The sequence below is a fragment of the Anguilla anguilla genome, chromosome 4 (assembly GCF_013347855.1).
Source record: "Anguilla anguilla isolate fAngAng1 chromosome 4, fAngAng1.pri, whole genome shotgun sequence".
Taxonomy (NCBI): domain Eukaryota; kingdom Metazoa; phylum Chordata; class Actinopteri; order Anguilliformes; family Anguillidae; genus Anguilla; species Anguilla anguilla.
In genome coordinates, this window is record NC_049204.1 from 37,991,585 (window position 1) to 38,016,083 (window position 24,499).

The following is a 24,499-nucleotide window of genomic DNA, read 5'->3' on the forward strand; positions in this document are numbered from 1 at the left end:
TTTTATATCTTATTGTTTTATAGGTTACTGCAAATATATACATTTTATACATGTTGTGCATGCATGTTGTATTTCATATTTTATTTATATATTTAGCACTCTAAATTAGTTTAGTTTGAACTCTGTTCTTTTTTTTAATTGCCGTTTGTTATGTGTGAATGCACCGTCAGGATTGCTACTTAATTTTGTTGTACAATGACAATACAGGAATCTATCTATCTATCTTTCACGAAGATTCTACCATTCACCAATGTTTTCTTATTTGGGATTTGTTCTTAGGTAAGAACAGAATCTACGCACACTCAAGAGCACACTTACGCACATTTGAGTGCTGACATGTTTGTGCAAAACAATTGGTTATTGCGTTTTCTTCAATTCTACAGTTGTATAATATTATAGGATTTAAATTATCATTTATAATATTTTTTAATATTTATTTTCATTATTTTACAAAGCATTAAGGTGCTAGGTTCCGCCTCAGAGGGTGGTTGCCTCAGCGGGAGTAAATGATAAAAATCAAACCATTGTAGTGACCTTTTATTTTGGGGGGTTTCAATTATGCAATGTTTGGTCTATACTGCAAAAGCAAATGTTTAAATTTTGAATACAAACTAAGCACTTAAGTAACACTTTATACACATGGACATGTTGAAGAAGAGAACGTCACTAGGGGGGTGACACCAAAATGACTGGCAATACATTTTTTGTGCAGTGTTTTGTGCAGCGACGGGTTTACTCCGATGCAGTTTACTGCCGGTTGATTTAATTAGCGGTATTAATGTGACGAGAAGCGCTTTGTCGTTTGAATGCATAACACGCAATTCCTTGCGCCCACTCCCACCAGTATTTATTTATTTATTTAATTTTTTTTTTTTGCCTCAGATTTGACATCAAACCTTTTTTTTTTTTTTTTTACTTCATCAGTTGTGTGCCCTTCTCCGGATACAGCCTTCACTGAACGAGTAATATCATCCCATGCATATTTTTTGTGTTATTTTATATCCACTACTGACGCTACTAAATATGACACGTCATTTGCTGTGCACTTCCCGCAGCAAAACCTCCACTTCAGAACTACTGAATTTTTTCTTACGTTTGGAGTCCGGTGCTCCACCGTTTTTAGATTTTCGTTTGGGCATTATTGACTTCGTTCGCTCTCAACTTTTCTTTTCGATTTCTGTGCGCGCACACGGCCCTGCAGTCTCATGCCCTTTTATGGGCATTGGCGGGGCGTTTACCTTTGCTAATTAGGAACAACTGGCACGCACTTTACACTTACGAGGACAATGGGATTAATCATTTTAAGAACACGTGCGAACAATTCTGCGGTTTAAGAACACGTCGTGAATCTGACGTTGAATTTTCTTAGGAATTTTCTCAAGAACAAATTTAAGAAAAAACTTAGGAAGATATTGGTGAATGAGGCCCAATGCTCTAGAGCAGAAATACACCGTTTGACTTCCCGAGCTAGCTACACGACTCTGAGCAGAAGACAAGAGAATCTGAGCCCTCCTGCAGCAGCCTAGGCTCTGTTCGTTGGCAACAGCAGAATGCCCTTGCCCACTCGCTCCACACCTCCAGCGATGACATGAGCTGCTTCCTCACCTGGGAGCTCAGGTGCAATATTCCTGAGTGCGTCTCACTCTCAACCAGGACCAACTGGTGTTTCTGTCTACGAGTGAGTGCGAGGTAATGTGAAAGATACACCAAATATAAGATTTTCAGGTAGGCGGCTAGCAGGTGGACAGGCTACATCGGTGCAATTTACAGTAACGTGCAACACTTCATAGCGAACGTCGCGGTACACAAAGAGACTCAAGCAATTATTTAGCATTTCGTTTATAACTGATATTTTGATTTGCATACAGGCGAAGAAAATAAGTACAAACTAGAAGATATTATTTTAGTCAGTTGCAATACCTTATTGACTGAACCAGGCCCACAGTACCTAGTCAAAGCTAAGCTAAAAAGCAACTGGTAGAAACAAGACAGTACGCATATCCGATGTAATAGAGCAGTAGAACGGCAACGCATGCCGGTAGCTGATTAATCGGCGAGGCAATACAACACTATTGGATATTCTTACCTGTATTTCCTGAACAATTCGTCGCTCTCCCTGAACCCGTTGTTGAGTAGCATGTTTATGCCCTGGAGAGCCAGCTCCGCATCGTCTATCCGCTCCCCTCTTGCCTCGACCTCCTGTTGTGTCTGTTCGGGACCCGCCATTGCGTACCCTACAATAATCACAAATGTGGGAAACAAACAGATGAACCGGTATCCACACCCCGTGTTTAAACAGAAACTAGCCAAATATGCAACAGGAGAACCGTGGTATTACCTTGTGCACTAGGCTATGGGTGGGTAATGCGTGCCCAGTCTCACTTGCAAGTAGAAGCCGCAGACGCCAGCCCCTTTCCGAAGCTTCACGATTAGCTTGCTAGATTGTAGACTGAAGACACACTCAAACAAAAATCTGCGTCAAGTGAGATATTTTTTAAAAAGATCTTTCATCATTAATGTTACATTCGTTTTGAAGAGCTTTGATCATAGCTTCTCCCCATGGCACTTTCAAAAGCAGGACATCGAGGCTATCGTATTTAGGCTACACAAATTTCGGGTTTCGTTTCATTCTCGCTATGATTTGTTTGCCGGTTACCTTTATGTAGCTAATTGTGCAATACGCAAGGTAACATATTTAAAGATTGTTTTCTGTGCGCTGTGTTTGCTTCTTGTTATTCTAATTCCAAAACATTCTACACTCATTTAATGCAAAGAGAGATGTCAAAGACGGCACTTCCCTATCGGACCCCCAGATGAGTTTCTTTTCCTCACCCTTTGCAACAGCGCAGGCAAAAGCGAGAGCAGCTGTGGTGACAGCAGCAACCTCTCACCCCAACGACACACAAACTGGCCAATCAGCGATTAGCCTCGCGGCTGCCGTCAGAAGCTACTGTAATTTAAAGTTCTGGTAATTTACTACAGAATGTGTAGGGTAGGGTAGAACAGGTTTGTGTAACCGACAGTTATCTGAACAAGGAAGGACAATTCAAAATGTGTTGTCAGTTCATTATTCACAGGGTAATTGCATAACACGCACAGTACAGTCTATGTCATTAGTCTTTAATCCACACGTTTGTAGTTGCACAATGCCTCTGAAGACGGTAGGCTATTTAAAGCTGTTGGAGAAACCGTTTGAATCCGTAACAACCCATTCATAGGACCTGCCGAGTTGTGAGCAATTTCATCTGCAAAGAAGCCCCCTAAAAGACCGTATAGTTTCTTTTCAGAAAAGCAACGTGTGTTTGGAACGCACAATGGCTCACTCTTTAATTGTCCACTGCAGGATGAAGGCTTTTTGAGATCTCTTGGGAATTGTGGCCAAGCAGATTCAGACAATCCACAGTATGTAGTGTGATGGTTGCCATCAACACGCAGCGGGCATCCTAGACATCATACATACAAGACTTTTGGCCAATTGGCCCTGACTTGCTATTCATTTTATATTGTTCTCCTTGCACTGGATGTGTGTCTGATTAGCCTACTTCAAATCGGCTATTATCCAGCCCTTATAAAGAAGCCTAACCTTGATGCCTCTGTATTAAATAACTATTTCAAAGCTACCTTGCATTCCTAAGATATAATAGAAAGCTGTAACTAAGCAACTGTTAACAGTGATAGAAAATAGAAATATTTTTGAAAAATTCCTTCAAACCTCAAAAAAATTGTTCAGACCTAAGTTTAGAACAACACACAAAAATCTATTTCAATCTTGCAATTGCCAACTCCAAAATATTGCAAAAATAAGATCTGCCCTGTTTTTGTTTTGTTTTTTGGACACTGAGAAAGTTGTTCTTGCTTTTAGTTCTTCTAGATTAGATCATTGCAGTGCTTTGTGTATGTCTTATTCGGCGCATGTTCACGCAGTACAACATTCCTTAACAAGATTGCAGACTAGGACAAAACAGATGTCACATATTACCCCAGTTCTGGCTTCACTGCACTGGCTTCTAATGACTTTTAGAGTTGATTTAAAAATTCTGCTAATCACTACGGAAGCTTTGGATGGCCTGGCACCTGAATTAATTAACAAACTCTTAGTTCACTGCCAGTCACTGAGGCTATTTAGGTCATTTGTTCAGGCACCCCTGGCTGTTCAAGAATTTAGGCTAAAAACCAAAGGTAATCGTGCCTTCTCTGTTAGGGCCCCTATAGGCTCTGGATCAGCCTTCCTGCTATGGTTCAAGTTAGTGTCTGAGTTAGTGTCTTTTTTACGCTATGTCTTAGAACTCATTTTTATAGTGCTGCTTTCATGAATGCCTTTGTTACTTTATTTTACTGTATTTGTTTTCACTAAATGTGTGTCCTCTTAAAACAGTTTTTAATCTCTGTAAAGCAGATATTGTTGCTATTATTATTATTGTTGTTGTTAATATTAATATTATTATTATTAATTATTATTATGATTATTAATAATAATGTGCTCCTGTACTGTTGTGGTTGCTAATGAGACTGGAAAGCAGAACTCTATAGGTTTTCTTTTTCATTGTTCAGAAGAATGCACACTGTTGCTTTTAAGCAAGAGCATTTTTGGAAATGGGACAAAATTTAATTTATGATTTGCCGCCACCTCAAAATATGACATATATTTCCAAGAAAAACCTGGGTTTTAGCATACTGCAAGAGGTCTATTCTAAAAAGATATGAATCAGACTCACAGTGCATACTTGACTTTTTAAAATTATTTTTATTAATAGTTTTGTATGGAGTTTCAGGTGCATATACATATTTTTTTTATATCTTTGCTCTTCTGTAGATGCTGTCTCGTGGTGCCTGCCACTAGCACGGCCCAGCACACCAGAAGAGTTAGGGGGAATGCACACTAATTCCCACACACTAAATAGCTTTAGGCCCTACACAGCAATCAGAAGAGTTTGGGCAGATACACACTATAAACCCCACACCCCTACAGGGCACTTTAACCTGCTACCAGTGATTATTTTACATGGACACAGCCTAGCCCTCCCCCAAAGGAACGAAAATAATAAAAGTACATCAATACTGTTCCAAGGCAGGGTATTACAAGGATACAAACCACAGTAAAATAATTTTGTTACAATATAAAACCAACGATATCAGTTAAAACATGAACAGGTGCACCGTGTCTGCACAGGGCGGCCAGGACTGGGAAATGAAATAACGTACACGGCCAAGGCGGCTAACTGCGAGGCGAACTACTGCGATAATTAATGTTCTACATGCCAGATACCAAACAATGTGCTCTTTTGCTGTTCCCAGCTTGCTCGCCCTGGAGAGATCTCTGTCGCATGACTGCAAAACTTCCTTCTAAAAGGACATCAAGACGGCTCTCCGCTGCCCTTGTAATTGGCCTGATGGATAGCGGCTGGGTATCGGACCCACCCCTCGTCCGGGACACGAAACAGAAGATGATCAATTCATCAATCAAGGGGAAACATCAATCAATCAATGAATGCGGGGGGAAGCAGCCAGCATACGGCCTGGCATTTTAGAGTAACGTCATCACCAGCTCCCGATAAGCATGTCTGCCGTATACATAGGTTGCATAGTGTCATATGACCACACTAAACTATGTATATTTACACAGTAAAAACAGTCCAACACAGCCTCGTTACATATGCACCTAAGATACTCAATAAAACTTTTATAAATCAGTCAAGCATTGACTGATTCTGATTCTAATCCTATTCGAACAGGCCTCTTGCAGTAATGTAAGACCCAGCTTTTCCTTGTAGATATTTATGATGTCATAATTTGAGGCGCTGCCAAATGAAAATGAAATGGCTGAGGGTGAGGTTTTTGCATGTGATTGCATAAGTCACTCGTGATGATGTTAATTTAAAAAATGAAATGTTCCATTTCAGTTTTGTTTTTCTTATGCTGTGAACCAGGAGCTTCTGCCGAATAAATGCATAACCAGTATACCACATTAAATCCGATGACACCAAGTCTATGCTCAGGAGCCTGTTGCATATGCAATTTTTAACATACTGTATTCATTTGCATATAGTTTTATGTGACGTTTAAAGAAGAAATAAGAAATATTCCTAGGCATAAAATGGTATTTTCCTTTTTTTTCATAGAGAATTATTCAAGACACTTTAAAACAACTTTTTCCATAATTTCTATTCTTTATTCAACAATTAGAAATGTTTTATTACAAGTGTAAGCTTGTCCCATCACTTGAGTGAGAAGGATACCATGTGTGACCGCCCACCACTTCTTCCCAGCGATCGTTGTGTCAGCGTTAGTGACCAATGTTCTGTCAGCTGTCAATATGATGTCATTGTTCCATTGGTGCACAGTGATCCATCAGTATTCAGTGTTCCATCAGTGTTCAGTGCTGTCCTCAGCTTGAAGGACACTCTTGGAGATTTACTGGGCCGAACACTTGAGATGTTTCACCAAGGGAGATGGACTTCCCGTTTATCCGCAGGTTGCGTATGCAGCCAATAAAAGACGACTTGACTGGAAGTTTGTGGTATTGCAGGGTGTCTGGACAAGGGGATACAAGTATTTTAAAAGCACGTTTTGTGTTTTTACATGAAAGTTAACCTGTATCTCCCAGAATAAGGCACAAAATTTTATTTATTTTCAACTGTGTGGCATTGAAATGGTTTCTCTGGGCGCACTCTCTCCATGTAAAAAATTATGGTGAAAACCCTGAACTGCTGCATCTCGTTCCCAGGGTGTTACAGAGTATGTGGCAATCTGCCAGTAAATAACAATACCATTTATTTTGAGAATTATAATTATTCATTGTAATCACGGACAGTTTGCCACTTCACGTTTGCTTCAGGGCTATAGCCTTTTCATGCAGTAAATGTCTCTTAGAGAGAGTCTGGAAGTGTGTTGAAATGACAAGTGGCTCATTCTAACAGCTCAATGATCTCTTAGCCAAGGTCATTTAAGCACTGTAACAGTGACGGTCCATCACTAATTCACAGTGAATGGTCTATGGCTTCTTACTGTATATCTCAGATCTGTATTTGTGCAATCTGTATATGCAGTGCCTTAAAGCTTATCATAGCCTTCCAGAAACAAACCAATTTGCCAGAAGCAGACGTGGAAAATCCAGGTTCATAAAGTAAGTCCTCCCCAGTATTTTGCTCCAAGCATCAGGATTTACTACTGAGCGCAATTCTTCAGCCAGGCGGTAGAACTAATGAGTGAAATCAGCTGGCTGAGTTCATGGGAGAAACACATAGCAGGGCTTTTACTTTCTGACCTTTTGGTAATCCACCTCTGGCCAGAAAATGATCTGGAGATGTGTGACAATACCTGGAACACCACCGGCATAGAGATGACATTCATTGGTTGTGCCAGAGAAGGAGGAAACTCTTGTGCTCCCAGATTTCTGGTCCACTGTGAGCTGAACCCCAGTCTTCTTTCTGGAAACTTAAAAAATCATACAGTGCATTTAGATCTGAGAAGACCTTATGGGCTGTTCTCTGAAAACATATTATGGAATTCTGGGTGGCTTGCCATGCATTTGTCACTTAATATGGGTGCATAAATGAAATTTATTTAAACATTTCTTTTTCTGAAAATGGTTGTACTGTAATAATCTGTAAATGAACCCTAGGGAGAATGTATCGGTGTCGCAAAGCAAAAGAACTCGAGGCCTTTCAGAAGGTTGTGCTGTAAATGCTTAGTAAGACTGAACACTGTCTCTTGGTTTTAATTTTGTTATGAGACATTTGGCACATTATGTATTAACTGCTGAAATCCACAATATCTTTTATAAGGGAGACCTGAACAAGAAGGCTGCCACACAAAATTTCAGATGATATAAAACGTGAAATAAAACATATTATATATTTGAAGCAAGTGTGCAAGTAAGCACATGAGAGAAGGTGTGAGAGAGCAAGAGAAAAACAGGAACAAAAGTACAATCAAAAGCAATGATAATTTCCTATTGAATTTGCTACCATTGCCCTAATAACTGATTTGAACTCACTGAGAAGAATTAGTGCCTTAAGCTTCAAATCTTTCTGCAGGCTATTCCATGCAGGGGGGTGGGGTGGGGGGAGGGGCAGAGATCATAAAAGCTTTCTTGTCCATCTCCATCCAAGCTTTGGGGACAGTTGGCAGAAGGGGACCTTGGGACCTCAGGCTATGTTCTCCTTCAAGTTTATGAGTAAAGTAGATATATAAATAATAAGAAAGCTCTCCCAGAATAATCTAAATAGGTTCCAGTGGCTGAGCTCCCACATGAACAGTGATGGCTAACCAGCCCTGGAACACAGTGTGCAATGGTGAGTAAGGGCTTTACAGCTTGAAACAAATCTCAAAGCTCTATGATGAACAGTATCTAACATAAAAACACTGAGCTGATGTATTAATATACAACAGATCAGCAAAGTCAAGTAAAGGTAAAAAAAAAAAGTAGCAGCAGCTAGCTCAGACTCAAATGCAATGCATGACTTGTTTATAAACTAAAACCTGTTAACTATTGTAGATTAGCTGTAGAAGTTAAGGACACACTGGGGAGCAGAGCAAGGTGGCTGAGCTGCACTGTACCTGTCACACGGTGGAACAGGGCGTCACACAGGCCATCCTGTGTCACAGACACGTTGGATTCACCTGCTGCACCACTCACCTGGAGCACAACCTACAAGAGAAAAGGACATACTGGCATCAGTGGTGCTGGTGGGTACCATAGCGTTTTGGGCAAGAGTAGTGAGTCAGTCATGATTCGTTTTGTCAATGGTGACCATCAGCATGGTGGGGGAGGTAGGTATGGATGCAGCCCCAGTCATTTGTGGATATGAACAGAGATGGATACAATATTTAGGGCAGAACAAAAGGCTTAAGCCTTTCTAAGAGGATCAGTATTCCTCTAAGAGGCTCAGTATTCCTTCAATACACAGCAGGATTAATCATAAGAACGTTGATTTGAGCCAGTGGTCTTGGTTTGCTTTCCTCCCATGTGGAAAACTAGTGACAGCCATGCTTTGAACTGAGAGAGCATATGCAATAAACAGCAGCAGTTGATTCATCCGCTCAATCAGTGCACAAGTCATTTGTTGTTATATGTGCAAGAAGTGGACAGCAGGTAATGCTCGTCCTGCAATTAGGTGTCAACAAAGGAGGGGTTACCAATGACGTCATGCTTCAGAGAAGCCAAGTCCTGGACTCACCTCCCCTTTCTTCATGAACAAAGCAAGGCGGGGGTGATGCTGATCCCTGATGTGAAGGAGGATGCCTGTCAGGTTTCTGGGACGAACCTCAAACTCCAGGTGAAAATCAACACCCATAAAAATGGAGTTTGGGCAGTCTGAAAAACAGAAACACTATCACAAAATTGATTTTTAAAAATTCATTTGTATTCTTTGCAATCAAATTTTAAATGGATAATCATAATTTGTGCGATTATTGCAATACACTTTGTCAATTAAAAAAGGTGTACAACTTTTTTTTTTTTTTTACGTTGTCCATTTATTTAGCTGGGTATTTGACTAAACAATTCAGGTTAAGAATCTCACTCATAGATACAACAGCATTTTTGAATTTCTAGACCTTCTGGTAAAAAGCGAATTTCCCTATTGCTGTGGACCAGGGGTTTATTTCAGATGTCGTGCATGTAGGGTTCCTGCTGTCTTAATTTAACAGTGATGTGGCACTTAACATGAGGAAAATTGGTTTAAATTGGAAATATTTACAACCTAAAGCAGCATATGCCCCATTTCCCGAGAAATAGGTGCCTCTCTCTGTATTTCCATCAAAACATAGGGGGGCTCCGTGATTGGCTGGGAGCTCCTCAATCCACTGGCTGTTCATCTTAAAATTTCGAATGCACCCCACCACACTGTCCCTAGGGAAAAGCATCTGCAGGAATAAACACAACTATGAGTCTTTTGCTGTCATCAGTCTGCTGTGTACAATAAAATCCACAAAGAAGCATATCTTGGTGGGAAGCTAATAAATTCTGATACGTACACTGGATTTCTGAAATCACCATGGTGTATGAGAGCCAAGTGCTACAGAGTTAGATGCATGCACCTGCAGAAAGTGTGTGAGTGCATGTGTGCGTCTGTCTGAATGTGTGGTAAATGTATGTACATAGCGCTTGGACATGTACTATGATTGTGAGTCTGTTTTTATGCATGGTATCTAGGTGCGAAAAGTATGTAAGAAATAAGACTCTTTACCTGACTCCCAGTGTAAGTGGACTGAGGCAGAGAACCCAGGAAAACTGGTGGTTGCAACTCCAGAGAGGAGCCGTTAGTGCGAGATAAGACCCCATCCATTGCACGACGGTGATCCACTACCAGGTGGAATGTGTACATCTCTAAGCTAAACATGACCTGTTCGTAGAGAGGTTAGCATGATGATTACATCATCAGCAAGAAACATAACAGCTGTAACATAATTATGTTTATCTTAAGCGAGGTATTCCTGTGTAAGCACTTGACATAATATGAAACCGTAATCACGATTACATTTGAGTTCATCTGTAGTGATTTGAAGCAAGAAAAAGTTGTAAAATTAATTAATTTTATTGTGTTTTATATATTTTACCACCGGTGGAAAATATTGTTCAGAATTATATTTTAAAATGTAGTTTGTACTGTAGCTGTGGCATGAAAGACTCATGTCCCGTGTCTTGCAGTATGAATTTAATGATAGCACGCTACATCAGAAACCTCTTGCACATGGCTAATCATTTTTGTGTCATGACTTCCTTTGGCTTTGGCATGGTAATGGCCAGAATGTTGTGTTTGCAGCATATAATTAAAGGACATACTTAACAAACCTAAATATCAGCTATAGAATAGCATCTCCCACAGCCCGGTCTGTGAAACATACTCACACATATGCCTCTGCTTTGCTTTCCCTCACTGAAGCATCGTTCTGGCACATCACATTACACAATACATACGGCACACATAGTTCAGCTAAGTAAGGTGATTTACGTTTTGTTTAATAACAATGTAAATGACTTACCGTGTGCCACTTCCCATCATTGCACTTTTCCTTGTGGACGATTGGCCGATTCCCCCCGACAGATAGCTTGACTCTGCCTTTAGTCATGTACAGGGCCACGTGACAGTGACCTCGTTTACTGCCGACAAAAAGCAACAGCCCCTCCGCTGACCTGGTCCTGAAGGCTAGTGAGAAATGATGCCTAAGGACGAATGTGACATCACATGTTTTGTTATGTTATGTTTTTGTTGTGTTATGCTATCTTTATGTTATACGACAGAGGAATTTATTCAGAGAGGCAAAGTACTTTCTTTAAGTACATTTCTGTTGGAGAGAGAGAGAGAGAGAGAGAGAGAGAGAGATGCTGCCTACCTGTGATTGAGCACCTGTGGAGTGATGTTGTAGCTCAGGTGGCTGGTGGGACCTCCAAGGCGGTAAGCACGCTTGACGGCAGAGGGAAGACTGCACTTAGCAGTGCTGGCACCCCGCCAAACTTCTCTCTTCTGCCCAGTGCAGAGAGATAAACATAGAGGGAGAGCTACTATGAACCGTAGCACTGTTTTGTGTGATGATACAGAAGCTAAGGTGTCCCCAACCCTGATCCTGTAAAATCAGTAACAAATTCGAGCAAGACAACTGATTGGTTAACTGATAATGACAGACAATGATGTACGCCCTGTGGCTCTCCAGGACCAGGACTGGGGACCCCTAAAGTACATTACTGTAACACACAGTTTCCCACAGGTATATGCTAACTTTGTGAATTTGTGCTTATGGAGACATGTAAGATCAATGGTTTTTCATTGTTGTGTGACTGCTCTTTCACACACCTACTTTACAAACAGTATTAATTTCAGACAGTATTCATTTTAGTGTTGCACAAGGTCACCAATACAGATAAGGGCGATAGAGGTGAACACGGCTCACTGTGAACTAGGCAGATTTATTCAACAGAAACACGTGCAGATCACTTGGTCAATGCAACACCTTTTTCTCCTGCATTTAAGCAATAGACTGTGACTTGAAAAGCTTCTGTACTCCCTATTGCTTTGCTGTAGCAAGATGGACAAGTATAAATGTGTATGAATATTTACACATATTATACTTGTGATGTTCACACCGCCGACACTATCAGATCACTTATATTTTTAATTCAAAATTATTGCTATTAACTTGGCTGGATGGGTATAACAGCAGTGTCTTACTTAGGAATCAAACCTGTGACCTTTAGGTCACCAGACCAATTCCTTACCCATTATACTACACTTTTTTACAGATCCTTGTCCTTTTTCTTAATTTGGAAAGATGGCTTTAAGTCACTGTGCTTCATGCTGTTAGAACTTTCTCCAGAAACAAGTTCATCGGGAATACTACACCTCTTCATGTGGTTTTACAAGTTTACTACACACCATAAAATCTGATATTGTTTTGACATACAAGGTACTGTTGGCCAGTAAAATGATTAAGATTCTTTCTGTTTTATCTACCTCAGTGGGGCTCATTGGGTAAAGAAAAGATAACTGATGGTGCTGACAGTGCCAACACTGCCATGTTTTCTACTGTTGGTGGCTGCTTTGTGCCCCCAACCATGGCTAGCTTCTCTGTGCAGAAATGACACTTACCCGAGCAGAGCGGGCACGTTTCTGGTCGCCGTTGGCGAGAATGAACTGCGAGGGGCGCTCTGGTGCACAGAAACCCACAAATACATCCCCGCTGGAGTTGAAGGCACTCAAGTCCTCCGGCTTGTACAGGGCACTGGGCCTAGGACAGGACCAGTCAGAGTGGGCTTTCAGTGTGGGGGCTGGCAGTGTTTCAATTCATTCATTTTTATTTATTTTTAATTCATTATTTATTCTGAGCTACGATTGCATGATCATGCAACACTGATTAAATACTTGTTTTGCAGAAACTGTTATATGTCATCCATGATATACTTGATATACTTCCTTTGTAAATGTCCATATTTAACCATCCGTCCATCCATCCATCCATTATCTATACCCGCTTATCCTGAGCACTATCACGGGGGGTCCTGGGGGCCTACTGTGTATGCTGGTATTCGTTCCAACCACAATTGCAATCCTGGAATTGTAACAAGCTATTATTTTTCCTTAATTAGGTGCTTTTCATGTCAGAGGGATTATTTGCCCACTTACACCACCTTGTGTCAGAAATAGCTATGCATGCCATGAAGAATAAAAGTCCCATATTCACATTGTGCTATATTGTAGACGATTACATAAAGAGGTTAAATATAACTTTTTAACTAATCAAAATAAAGACTGAGGCAAATCAACAGGTTCCTAATTCCTAAAGTGTGGACACCTGGCCACTAAATCTAATCGTTTGATAGATAACGAAAATATTCTAAAACAAAGAAAATGATAAGTCAAATGTGTACTGTGCTAATTAGTTTAAAGGATATATTATGCACTTAAAGCAATTAAACACGTGTTCAGCAACCTAATTAGGAGCCTATTAATTTCCCTCGTTAATTTGATCTGTTAAAAAAATGCTACCTCTTTTTAAGTGATTGTTTCCTAAACTTAAAAAGCAACACAATAACACAATGGAATATTATTCTTCACGCCATGCATAGCAATTTCTGACATAATGTGACTTAAGAGGGCAAATAATTCCTCTTAACATGAAAAAAAAATGAACAGCTTGTTAAAAGACTGAGATTGCAACTGTGGTTGGAGCGAAAACCAGCATACACAGTGGGCCCCCAGGACTGAGGTTGAGAACCACTGCCTTAGACAGACCGCCAATCTATCAAAGGGCACACACACCATTCACTCACACACTCATACCTATGGGCAATTTAGAGATTAGCCTTCCTGCGTGTCTTTGGACTGTGGGAGGAAACCGGAGTACCCGGACCCACATGAACACGGGGAGAACATGCAAACTCCACACAGAGGGGCCCCAAGCCGAAATTCGAACCCACGAACTTCTTTCTGTGAGGTGACAGTGCTACCCACTGCACCACTATGCCGCCCTATTTACCCTTTCAATACATGTATATTGTATTCATATTAATTTCAATATAAGCAATATGCACAACATGAATGCTGGTGTGTATGTAGTCTACTTTGGCATATTTTGGTTTATATTCTTCTTGATATTTTGCACTCATTTATTGTTCAGCCAGTGTTTTTCACACATGGCTCCCATATGAAACCCCATAATGCTTTCTTATAATTACTTATACAATGTATATTTATGAAATAATATATGAAAATGTATTCTTTTATTTTCTTGTTTTACTGAACATATATTTCATTTATTCACCCAGCTCTGGTTTTAAAACACTTCTGAAAATAATGTATTAAAAGCAATCTTAAAAGAATATTATTATTGTATATTATTATATGATATTATTCTATTTGCAGAATATTAGCTAAGTGTTGTTTATGCCATAAATGTGGATACATTTAGAAGTATGTTCTGAAAGGTGCTTCATTTTGTAATCCAATATAATAGTGAGCTGTCTAAAAAATGTAGAAACTGGTAAAGGACCTCCTCATGTAAAGATTGGTGAGGCAGCCCTGGAAGGTGCCATTCCCCAGCAGGACGTCCTGTCCTTTAGCAGGGACTGAAGAGGAGAGAGGCTGCACCTGTCCCGAATCCTCTTTGTCAACCCTCATTTCTATCCTGAGGAAGGCATAGACAAATACTGATTACCCATCATATCTCAAAGTAAATCATTCACATAGTTACACAGTAAAATGTCAAATGAATTAGTTGAATTAACACTGGATATTTTACTGTGCATATATATAGAAATGTTGCAATTTTCCTGTTTGAGTCACATTCATCAACAGCCAGCTTAGTTCACAAACGAAATGCCAGAAAAAGGCCAGATTTTTCCCAGACTATCAAAATGGGAACTTATTAAAATCATAATCTTGCGAGTAAATACTCAAATATCCTGATGCTTTTTAACGTCCTTGTTCAAAGATTTGGATGAGGCACACACACAAATACTTCAATATACTGTGGAATAATTAAAGGGTTTTTTCCTACCTTGAACCACGCTTTTCTACTGTCAGGTAGTGCCATTTACCATCGTTGTACAGTCTATTTGACTTCAAAGCCTTGTTGTTCAATTTGAATACTACAAACCCATCAACCAGGGAAAGTTCAATGTCAGTGCTCTATCAGGAAAAAAATATGCACAATTTCAACTGAGGTACAGCATTTGCATCTTTTGATAGACGCTGATCATTTAAAATGTTAAAAAAAGCAAAACTGCACATCTTTCACCTTCAATACGACAGACTAACAATCAAATTTATTTGTCAAATCAAATGCTTAAATTTTGCCTGGTGGGAGGGGTAGTTTAGCGGTGAGAAATGTACCTCCTGGCTGTTTTTCAGCAGAATACCCCCCTTCTCCATGCTCCTGAACCCCAGGGAGACGGTCACATCAGCGGTCAGCTTGAAGCCCCTCGGTGGAGCAGAGAGGAAGCCACCCAGGCCAAATGTGGACTCACGGACTGCCTGAGGTTAAACAGAGGGCCACGGATAAAGGGCTCCCCCTACAACACTGACCTACTGATGAGCTATTAGCACCACTGCGCTCCATACTTACTGATGGGCAACAGTATAGTATCATGATTAAAAGTATTATACAGCATTTACTAATGAGATGATAACAACACTATACAGCATATAGGGACAATATTAGTTCTGAAAAGCGAAGTTACAATGCTGACAGTACTCCAGAGAATATTTACTTTTTGGATAGTAAACATTTGCTGATAGTTGATATTGTTGTTGATAAATTGTTGATAGAACTGATTTGTCACCACTGCACTACGCATATAAAATTTGGAGGGTCATATTACAGCATAAAACAAATACTTTATTTTTATTTCTTATTTCTGTTTACAGTAGGGCCATTTAAATTCCTGTGCGCTGTGACATACCAGGAATTCACTGGAACACCCCAGACCAACACCGATTTCATCCTCAAACTTGACAACAATGTTATCCAACTTGATGTTTGTCATGCATCCTTTAAATGGTGTGGCAGTAATGTTGTATCTGAATAAAAATAAATGCATATTCTTTTGTGAAATCAAACCATTGAAAAGCTTTATTCCAATAATGCACACACTGACGATGATCAAGTATAGGAGTGTGGAATCATATTTTAAGAATCTTATAGGTAATCATGAGTGATTATCATTAATTGATTCATTAATTTATTAGAATGTCCCAGGGTCAAACTGTTGGATACTTGCCAGGAGCCATTTGAAATTAGGTGTACTGGTCAGAAATTAATTTTATTGTATGATATACTGTATGCTGACACCTGCAGTGCAACAACGATTATACTTTTATTGATGCACTTACTTTTTAGCTTTCTCGTCTTTTTTTAAATTTACTTCTTTTTATTACCTAAATCATTGGCCAGCATCATAACAATTCTATTATAATTGAAAGCACCCAACATGTACCGGAAATTGTGTAAATACTGATCAGAAAATATTCCTAATAGGCTGGATTTGACCACACCTTCTGACATCTGACTATTTTAGAGAAGGCCTGTATCAGAGGTTGAAGCGCACTATGAAAGGAAAGATGCATACCTCTCTCTCAATGAGGGTGCGAGACCTCCAATATAATAACTATTATACACTCCCTGGGTGTATTTTGAAGTGATCACATCCCGCCCTGTTACCCGAACCAAGATTTTCTTTTGGTTGCCAAGAAGCACAACTTGAATCTCTTTACTTTTAGTCTGCAGAATAAGTAAACCAAGCAAATTTATCAAACATTGTACATAGAAACTCTATCACTTTGGATTTTCAAGTCAAATAACATCATAAAACTATTTCGTAATTAGCTGCATCAACACTTTCATTGTCTCTATTCATCTCCTCTCTCAACAGGTAACAAAATCAACATTACAATGCACTACCATGCCAAAATCCAGGCAGCTACCTAATATACCCAAATATATCTTCATTCTCAATTGCCTGAAAGAATGCTATTTGTGACAGCCATCTACAACAGTACAATCCCTTACAACAGAACACCCCTTAGAACAAAAGTCCCCCTTCGGACTGGTACGTATGGTCACAGTCAATTTTAGAAATGGGTTTGGTAAGGGTAGACATCATTGTAATAAAGATGATTTACGAGACATCCTTGTTCAAATTAAATCCGTTCAGAGCAAACATCGCAAATGAATGGAGTAAGTGATCTTACCATAGGAAACTCTTTCTCTGGACTTTTTTGTTCCATCACATTGTTACCTACTTTCCATCGCAATACAATGTACCCCTTTTCCACAATCACACTATAGTAAGAGTCCTGTTTGAAAAGAAGAGAAAGCTGATTAATTATAGCTTTTGTGAGTTTAGAATAGTGCATTTCAAGCAGCAAAGCTAGTAAAGTGCCTATTAAATAAATGAAATATAAGATCTCATTATTGCAGTAGAATTCCACCAAGTCCTTCTCTAGCATGTTTCATTTAGCACCACCCTGTGGCTATTCATATAAGTACCACCTTCTTTCCAGTAATTTGTTCCAGCAATATTCTTGAGTAATAAACTATCTTTGTTAACTCATCTTTTCTGTGTGTAAAAAGAGGAGAGATAACCTGCAGCCTGCTGATGGTTGGTCAGCCACATCAAATGTGTATTTACTATTTTAAAAAGACTGTATGATATAAATTGAAAGTATGTGTGCTTATATGAATACACACCTGAATACACAATTTATTGCACCAATAACAACTGATGAAGGTACTTTTTAAGATACAGTATATAGGGATGTGACATACCTCATTTCCAATGTAAAATATCATTGCATTTTCTGAGTGGCTAAGGACGAGTTGGAAAAATACATATAAATCCTGTTGTTTTTTGATGGTTCCCCTTGCATACCCAGTTCCTTCAAAGTACCTAGAGATATGTCCTTGGGAATATCTGTAAAAGAAAGTAAGAAATGGATCTCGGCAGCACTCTTGGTTTGTATGTTTGTGTAATATTGCCTCAGGCTTGTGTAGCTTCTGCAGTCCATGTGGGAATGAAACTGGTACGCGCAACTGCAGCACCACAGCAAGAGATGCAATTAACTTAGGGATTTCAGTCGCTTTTATCTTTGCTCCAGGTTTTATCTTCACTGTCCACACTGGACTCACATGCACAACAAGCTTAGCAGTCCAATGTGAAAGCTTTTCAAAATGAAAATACCCATGTTTTTTTCTGTTTTTCTTCAAAAGGTACATCAAATGGCATTTAGGCTTTTGAGATTATATGCTTCTGTTCATTAAAAACTGTACCTTCCACAAGGTGGCTTTCTGTTTATGTTGCTGACATTCTTAAAGTTGTACAGGCTGATGAATCGATCATTGAAAGTGGAGAATTCGATACACCCTGTGTACTTCTCATGGTCACGTAGTGATGCTGGAGGCTGGAGGGTAAAGAATAAGATCTTGTTTAAGGTGACTGCGGTGACAGAACAGTAAAAGACTGCTTTGTTGTTTCATACAAAACAAAATAGTTTGCTCATACTAAGTAACATTACTTACATAAATTGTAAAACATACATACATACATAAATTACATAAATAATCAAATAATAAATATAAATAAAAATATAAATATAAAAATATAAATAATTATAAAAATACATTTTAAATCACATAACTTCTGTGAACAACTGTACAGTACTATTTCAGGTCGTCTTATTAGAGTGATATTTGCAAAAATTATATTGTATTTCCAAATGTGAATTCTGAAGTGTTCTACAAAACTTTATGTCTTAAAGGCTTTGCATCTGAAATATATTTAATGATTTGTATTGATCTGACTGACTGAGTGATTGATTGATGGACTCAGCTGATCTATGATGAGCATTTTGAAGAAAGTTCATTATTGTGCATCATCTAAGTAGATGCTATACATTCTATTAGAGGTGGTTTAGGTGATTTAAAGCACATTAAGATCATGAGATGAACAGTGCCACATACATCCAATCCTTTATTACTACAATTATTGAAAAAAAAATAATGGAAATAGCTTCATTACAGTGAAGATCTTATCTGGATATCCACCGACGTAGAAGACCACATCTCCAGGATCCAAGTCCAGAAGTGTTCCAGTAGAATCCCCCTGTGAACTGCTGGATTGCGGAGGGTGGGGGTTGGATGATGTGAAGGATTTTGTGAGATTCACTTCTACATCCTGGTAGATTCTGATGGGATCAAAAGATTGGTTAAGGATAGGGTTATTTCCCAACAGGTCTGAAGCTTGGATTTAAATTCATTTCAAATTCAGAACAAAAAATAAAAAAGAAGAAAAAGGTTTGGATGGACTGATTTGTGACCTGAGTGTTTTCAATCTGTTTCTCAAACAAGAAATCAGGACTTTATATTTACATTTTGTAACATTTTCACCTTTGACCATGAGACCATAAGTGATTTTAAAAAGGAGGGATGCAATAACTTGCAACATTCAAAAACAGTACAGGAAGCCCCATCGATATCAAAACCCCCGAAGCTTTGTGAAAAAGGTTTTCATGCACCTATGGAAGTTCACCCTGTCGAAAAATGCCGCCTCTGCAGGGGACTCTGTGATGGAGCTGGACTTGATCTGGTGCTCGGCTCCACCCAGCATGTAAACGCAGTACAGCACATTGTCCCTCAGGGCCATTCCAATGTAGTCTTTGGACGACTGACAGGAAAACACAAGCCAGTCAGGTCATCATTACCCACCATTACTGCGAAAGCTAAATGCTACAACAGGTTACTAAGCAGATTATGGCTCAGAGTTTGGCAACAAAAAATAGGCGCTATTGTTACTACCAGACAGTACCTGCTCAAGTCTCTCCCAGACTCACAGTATGAACATAAAATGTGTTGTTGTGCTTTCAAATATGTGCTTATGTGTAACACACTGAAATCAGCCACGCACAACATACTACTCACTAAGAAAACAATGTACCTACTTTCATTGAAGTAATTGAACTATGACTGATAAAAAAGTATATTTTGTTAAAAACCTGAAATCTGTGATGTTTCTGAGACCAATAAAAGGGGTGGCAGCATAATAAAGTAAAACAGGGTTTGAAAGGTTACAGGTTCAAGCACACTTGACATCTTCACTGTCATATTGGTGTACTTCTGTATCTGTCAGTTTTTGATGGATAACACATAAGAAATACATATACACACATATATACATTCATATGTTGCATAAGATTCTCTGGATAAGGATGCCTGCTAAGTCATTTCTGGGGGCTTTTTGAGGTGGCCACTCACGTTTCTGTTGCCGAGGTAAAGCACAAACATGTTTCCAGAGCCAGCAGGTTTCTGTCGGGGGATGCGTGTTGGGAGGACAGGTCTCTGCAGGGAAAAGGCAAGGTTGGTGTAGGCCTTCAGGTCTTCCAGGTCAGAAGGGGGCCTCAGCTCCACAAACCCATCGCCTGAAAAGTCCACAGGGACCGAGATCTGCGGACACACAAAGGCGAGAAATACATACAGAAAACTATTTTAACAGGTGCAGTTCCCCAAAATCAGGGGTGAATTTGAGTAGTGCTGGCCTACGAAGTTTAAAACAAAAATTAATAATTATCTGTACCACTCTAGATATACAGGTAGTTCTATAATTATTATCATGAACCAGATTGGTTCACTTAGTGGAGTGGTGGAGTGGTTAGAGAACTGGACTTTCACAAATCTATCTGTTGTTTGCTTATAAACAAGCATGTAGCAAGGCAGCTGTGTATAGGAATACTCTGGAAAAGTGTATTGCTGAAATACATAGGATTAGGAGAACCCAGTGTCCTTCTATATATAATAGATGTACGTAATTGTTTGTCATGCGTCAATGGCACATATTGTAAGTTTTTGTTGGGTCAGTATAATAATAATAGATGGTGTGGTTTGTCCTGGGTCAGTATGGTGCTCTTGTTTTTTCCTGGATCAGAATAATGTGGTGATGTTTCTCCTGTATCAGTAAAATGTGAAATAGTGTTGGTCCTGAGTCAGTATGTAGTATTTGTCCTGGGTCTGTATAATGTGATGTACTGCTTGTTCTGGGTCAGTATAATGTGATGTAGAGTTTGTCCTGGGTCAGTATAATGTGGTGTACTTCTTGTTCTGGGTCAGTATAAGGTGATGTACTGCATGTCCTGTGTCAGAGGCTCACTCTGTTGGCGGCGTCCCTGGCCTGCCAGATCAACTCCTTTATCCTCCTGATGCTCTGGGAAACGTTGTTCTTCGGAGGCAGCAGATGGCTATCGGCCTCTGTGCTGTTCAGTAGGCTTCGGAGCGAGGGGATGCTGGCCGTCAGGTTACTGACTGAGCAAACGAGCAGGAAAAGGATTAAAAATGTAGCTTCCTCTGCATGACGCCCTGCACTTCGCTTTGGCTACCCTACATGGATCGAATCCCATGTTTTTGGATGGAGGAAATAGACTGCAGTATGCTGATAGACAATTAAAGAAATGTGTTAGAGGTGGTTACTGGTGTCTCCGATGATCTAGTGCTGAGTGCTCATTAACATCACTGAAGGCATGGGGACATCACATGGTCAAGTCCGTAGTCTCTCAACTACAAATCCTTACAAATTCCCTTGATTGGCTGGGGGTTCCATCTTCCATCTCTCTATGGTGTGAGCCCATCTATACCTATATCTTTCTCTGTTTCCCCCTATTAGCACAAAATGAGGACATGCATAAGGAGGGTGGATTGTCTGTTCTTCTTTCGGTTAAAAGAGAAATCGTTCCAGGTATGGAACACAATACCTTGCATGGCCGTGGTCAAGGTCTAAGACACCGAGTGAGGTGTTTGTGCTGTGGGTCAAAGTGTGTGTGCCAATGTGGGGCTGGTAAAGACAATGTCTAAGTCTGGACTGACCTGTTTTATTCAGATCTTCTAAAAAATTGACAAAATTCAAATCAGGAACAGATACATTCATCTTCTCCAAGTCATCTCTGATAGAATCAATCTTGTCCGTCGCGGTATTGATGCTGTTGTTGGCAGAAGCCACATTTGCCTTTGCGGCGTCTAAGATGGCACCAATGTCATCTAATTAAAACAAGGGCAAAGGATAAGGGTCTTGTGACAATGATAACACACAACATTTCACAGACAAAAGGCCAGTTTGGCCTTAATTGTTTCACTGATGACTCTATAGGTAAAATGTACCATCGTGCCTGGATTGTCTGCTCTTAAAGGACCTGATGACTGTTTGATATAATGCTTTCAACCTGAATGTTGTGATAAATTCAAATGTGTTATTACTGAATGTTGTCTTGGAATTGCTTCCTTCTACAGTCACCTAAGTACTAGGTATTTGCCAGGTAAATATATGGTAAGAATATCACATAATTGGGTCATTGCCACTGGTAAAAAAAAGGTAAACACTATGACACTTGAACTGAAATACTTAAAAACACCTTCTTTATTACCTGTCAATTCAAGTAACTGTTGTAGTTGAGATTTAGGTTGTTAGAGCCTGAGTTAAATTGTGTACATCCTTGGAATTTAGATAACACTTTCATGAAAACAGCTCTATTAGAATGTAATCATTGTCTAATTCCCTAGGGAGTACACAATTACACACAGGCTATAATCATGCTAAACCTTTGATAATTGCAAGATAGACGTTAGAATAGGTAATAGTGGAGGAAGTATTTCAGTTTTAGTTTCATAGTATTTACCTTTTTACCAGTATTTACCCAGTTATGTGCCATTCTTACCACACATTTACCTGGTAAATATCTAGAACATAGAGGACAGTAAAAGGAAGTGTTGAAGGAGATCCAGGCATTCTGAAATATCAATCGCCAGACCCACTCCATTGCACTGAATAAGTACACTTGCCTCTTCCAATCTTGACCAGTTTGTTCTGGGCTAGCAGAAGCTCTTGTTGCAGCATCTCTGTCTTTCTCTGGGCCTGGGTCAGTTGGTTACTCTGAGTAGCCTGCTCATCTGCGGACTCTGCACCGTAAAACGAGGAGAGACTGTTACTGTAGTGTTACAGTGAGGGGACAGGTACACATGGGCACTGTAGAGCAGGGCACTTAAGTGTAGAGATGACTCTCCACACTTGGTTGAAATCATAGCCTAAATCTTAAGGCCAAAGACCAATCTGAATGATTCATTTATATCTCTGAGATATGCTTGGCCACACCTCCATTGAAAAAACAGCTTTCTTATCTCAGGAGGACTTCCTGGTAAAATAAAGGTTAAGATAAATCAAATAAAAATACATAGAGAAGGGATTATGTTGCAACTCATTGATATGAATCACTTACCTTTACAGTTTTCAGTGAAATGTTAAAGTGGTTGTTTTTATTGACAGAAGCATGTTTTACGGTGCAAACTTCAGTCAGTACCATAAAAATCAGCTTTCTTTTTTGGATTTTACAGATAAAGCACAGATAATACAGCATTCAAATGCATGGTTCCAACCATCCCTGTATTTTGTTTTCTCTTTTTTATCCCTATTGGAATCTCTTGACAGTTGTACCTGAACCTCATTTGGTTCAACCACACCTCACACAGGTACAGTAGCTCTGCACCTGAGACACTGCACTCAGTCTGGTGCAAACACCCCTGTGCCTATTTCCCACTCTAGAGCCCACACAGTCCTATAGCAGAGCCATGACTATTTCCCACTCTAGAGTTCACACAGTCCTATAGCAGAGCCGTGACTATCTCCCACTCTAGTGCCCACACAGTCCTATAGCAGAGCCGTGACTATCTCCCACTCTAGTGCCCACACAGTCCTATAGCAGAGTCGTGGCTATTTTCCACGCTGGACTATTGTCCACACAGTCTCATAGCAAAGCCACAACTATTTCCCACTCTAGAGCCCACGCAGTCCTATAGCAGAGTCGTGACTATTTCCCACTCTAGAGCCCACGCAGTCCTATAGCAGAGTCGTGACTATTTCCCACTCTAGAGCCCACGCAGTCCTATAGCAGAGTCGTGACTATTTCCCACTCTAGAGCCCACACAGTCCTATAGTAGAGTCATGACTATTTCCCACTCTAGAGCCCACACAGTCCTATAGCAGAGCCGTGACTATCTCCCACTCTAGAGCCCACACAGTCCCATAGCAGAGGCATGACTACATTACATTTATTTAGCAGACAATTTTATCCAAAGCAACGTATAAAAGTGAATTTCAAGGTCATTGGAACAACTACACTCTAGAGCCCACACAGTCTTAGAGCAGAGCCGTGACTATTTCCCACACTGGACTATTGCCCACACAGTCATATACTGTAGCAGAGCACTGAAGAAGAAACACATGATGACAACTAGTAGGCTGTGGGCAGCTGGCATGTCATTGGAGGAACTAATGCTGCTGAACCCAAAGAAATTACCTTTCACTTATACCTACCCTACCCCTGGCAGTTATGTCCAGTTTTGTGGATTTGTGATAATAGTCCAACAATGAGCATAGCCCAAGCTTGGACCTGTGGTTGTAAAGGCGCATCCTGAACTCCTGACTCAACCGCTGTCTTAAAAACGTGTCCAATGTTTTCTTATTCTCAGGGCA

The 24,499-nt window shown here is 39.9% G+C and overlaps 2 protein-coding genes across 4 annotated transcripts in view; both read right to left on the reverse strand.

Moving 5' to 3' along the window:
• LOC118225655 (tetratricopeptide repeat protein 39C-like) overlaps positions 1-2,931 on the reverse strand; it is a 36,995-nt gene extending 34,064 nt beyond the window's left edge. Inside the window, exons 1-2 of the mRNA XM_035414420.1 lie at positions 2,339-2,931; positions 2,087-2,234 (exon numbers count right to left, since the gene is read on the reverse strand). Of these exons, the coding sequence (XP_035270311.1) occupies positions 2,087-2,226 (140 nt within the window). The 5' untranslated portion in view covers positions 2,227-2,234; positions 2,339-2,931. The remainder of the gene's footprint in view (positions 1-2,086; positions 2,235-2,338) is intronic.
• A 3,122-nt stretch (positions 2,932-6,053) lies between these two features.
• Positions 6,054-24,499, reverse strand: part of LOC118225654 (laminin subunit alpha-3-like) — a 32,201-nt gene continuing 13,755 nt past the window's right edge. For 2 of the 3 annotated variants that reach the window (XM_035414418.1, XM_035414416.1), the window contains exons 16-38: positions 22,813-22,929; positions 21,844-22,014; positions 21,134-21,285; positions 20,245-20,433; positions 19,509-19,657; positions 19,013-19,178; positions 18,265-18,395; positions 17,764-17,908; positions 17,187-17,291; positions 16,565-16,716; positions 15,899-16,016; positions 15,330-15,470; positions 14,995-15,125; positions 14,488-14,622; positions 12,588-12,726; positions 11,338-11,468; positions 10,987-11,167; positions 10,191-10,346; positions 9,705-9,867; positions 9,180-9,316; positions 8,560-8,650; positions 7,318-7,434; positions 6,054-6,531 (exon numbers count right to left, since the gene is read on the reverse strand). In XM_035414418.1, coding sequence (XP_035270309.1) covers positions 6,386-6,531; positions 7,318-7,434; positions 8,560-8,650; positions 9,180-9,316; positions 9,705-9,867; positions 10,191-10,346; positions 10,987-11,167; positions 11,338-11,468; positions 12,588-12,726; positions 14,488-14,622; positions 14,995-15,125; positions 15,330-15,470; positions 15,899-16,016; positions 16,565-16,716; positions 17,187-17,291; positions 17,764-17,908; positions 18,265-18,395; positions 19,013-19,178; positions 19,509-19,657; positions 20,245-20,433; positions 21,134-21,285; positions 21,844-22,014; positions 22,813-22,929 — 3,263 coding nt within the window. In that variant the 3' untranslated portion in view covers positions 6,054-6,385. The remainder of the gene's footprint in view (positions 6,532-7,317; positions 7,435-8,559; positions 8,651-9,179; positions 9,317-9,704; positions 9,868-10,190; positions 10,347-10,986; positions 11,168-11,337; positions 11,469-12,587; positions 12,727-14,487; positions 14,623-14,994; positions 15,126-15,329; positions 15,471-15,898; positions 16,017-16,564; positions 16,717-17,186; positions 17,292-17,763; positions 17,909-18,264; positions 18,396-19,012; positions 19,179-19,508; positions 19,658-20,244; positions 20,434-21,133; positions 21,286-21,843; positions 22,015-22,812; positions 22,930-24,499) is intronic. The other variant, XM_035414419.1, reaches the window with a different exon arrangement.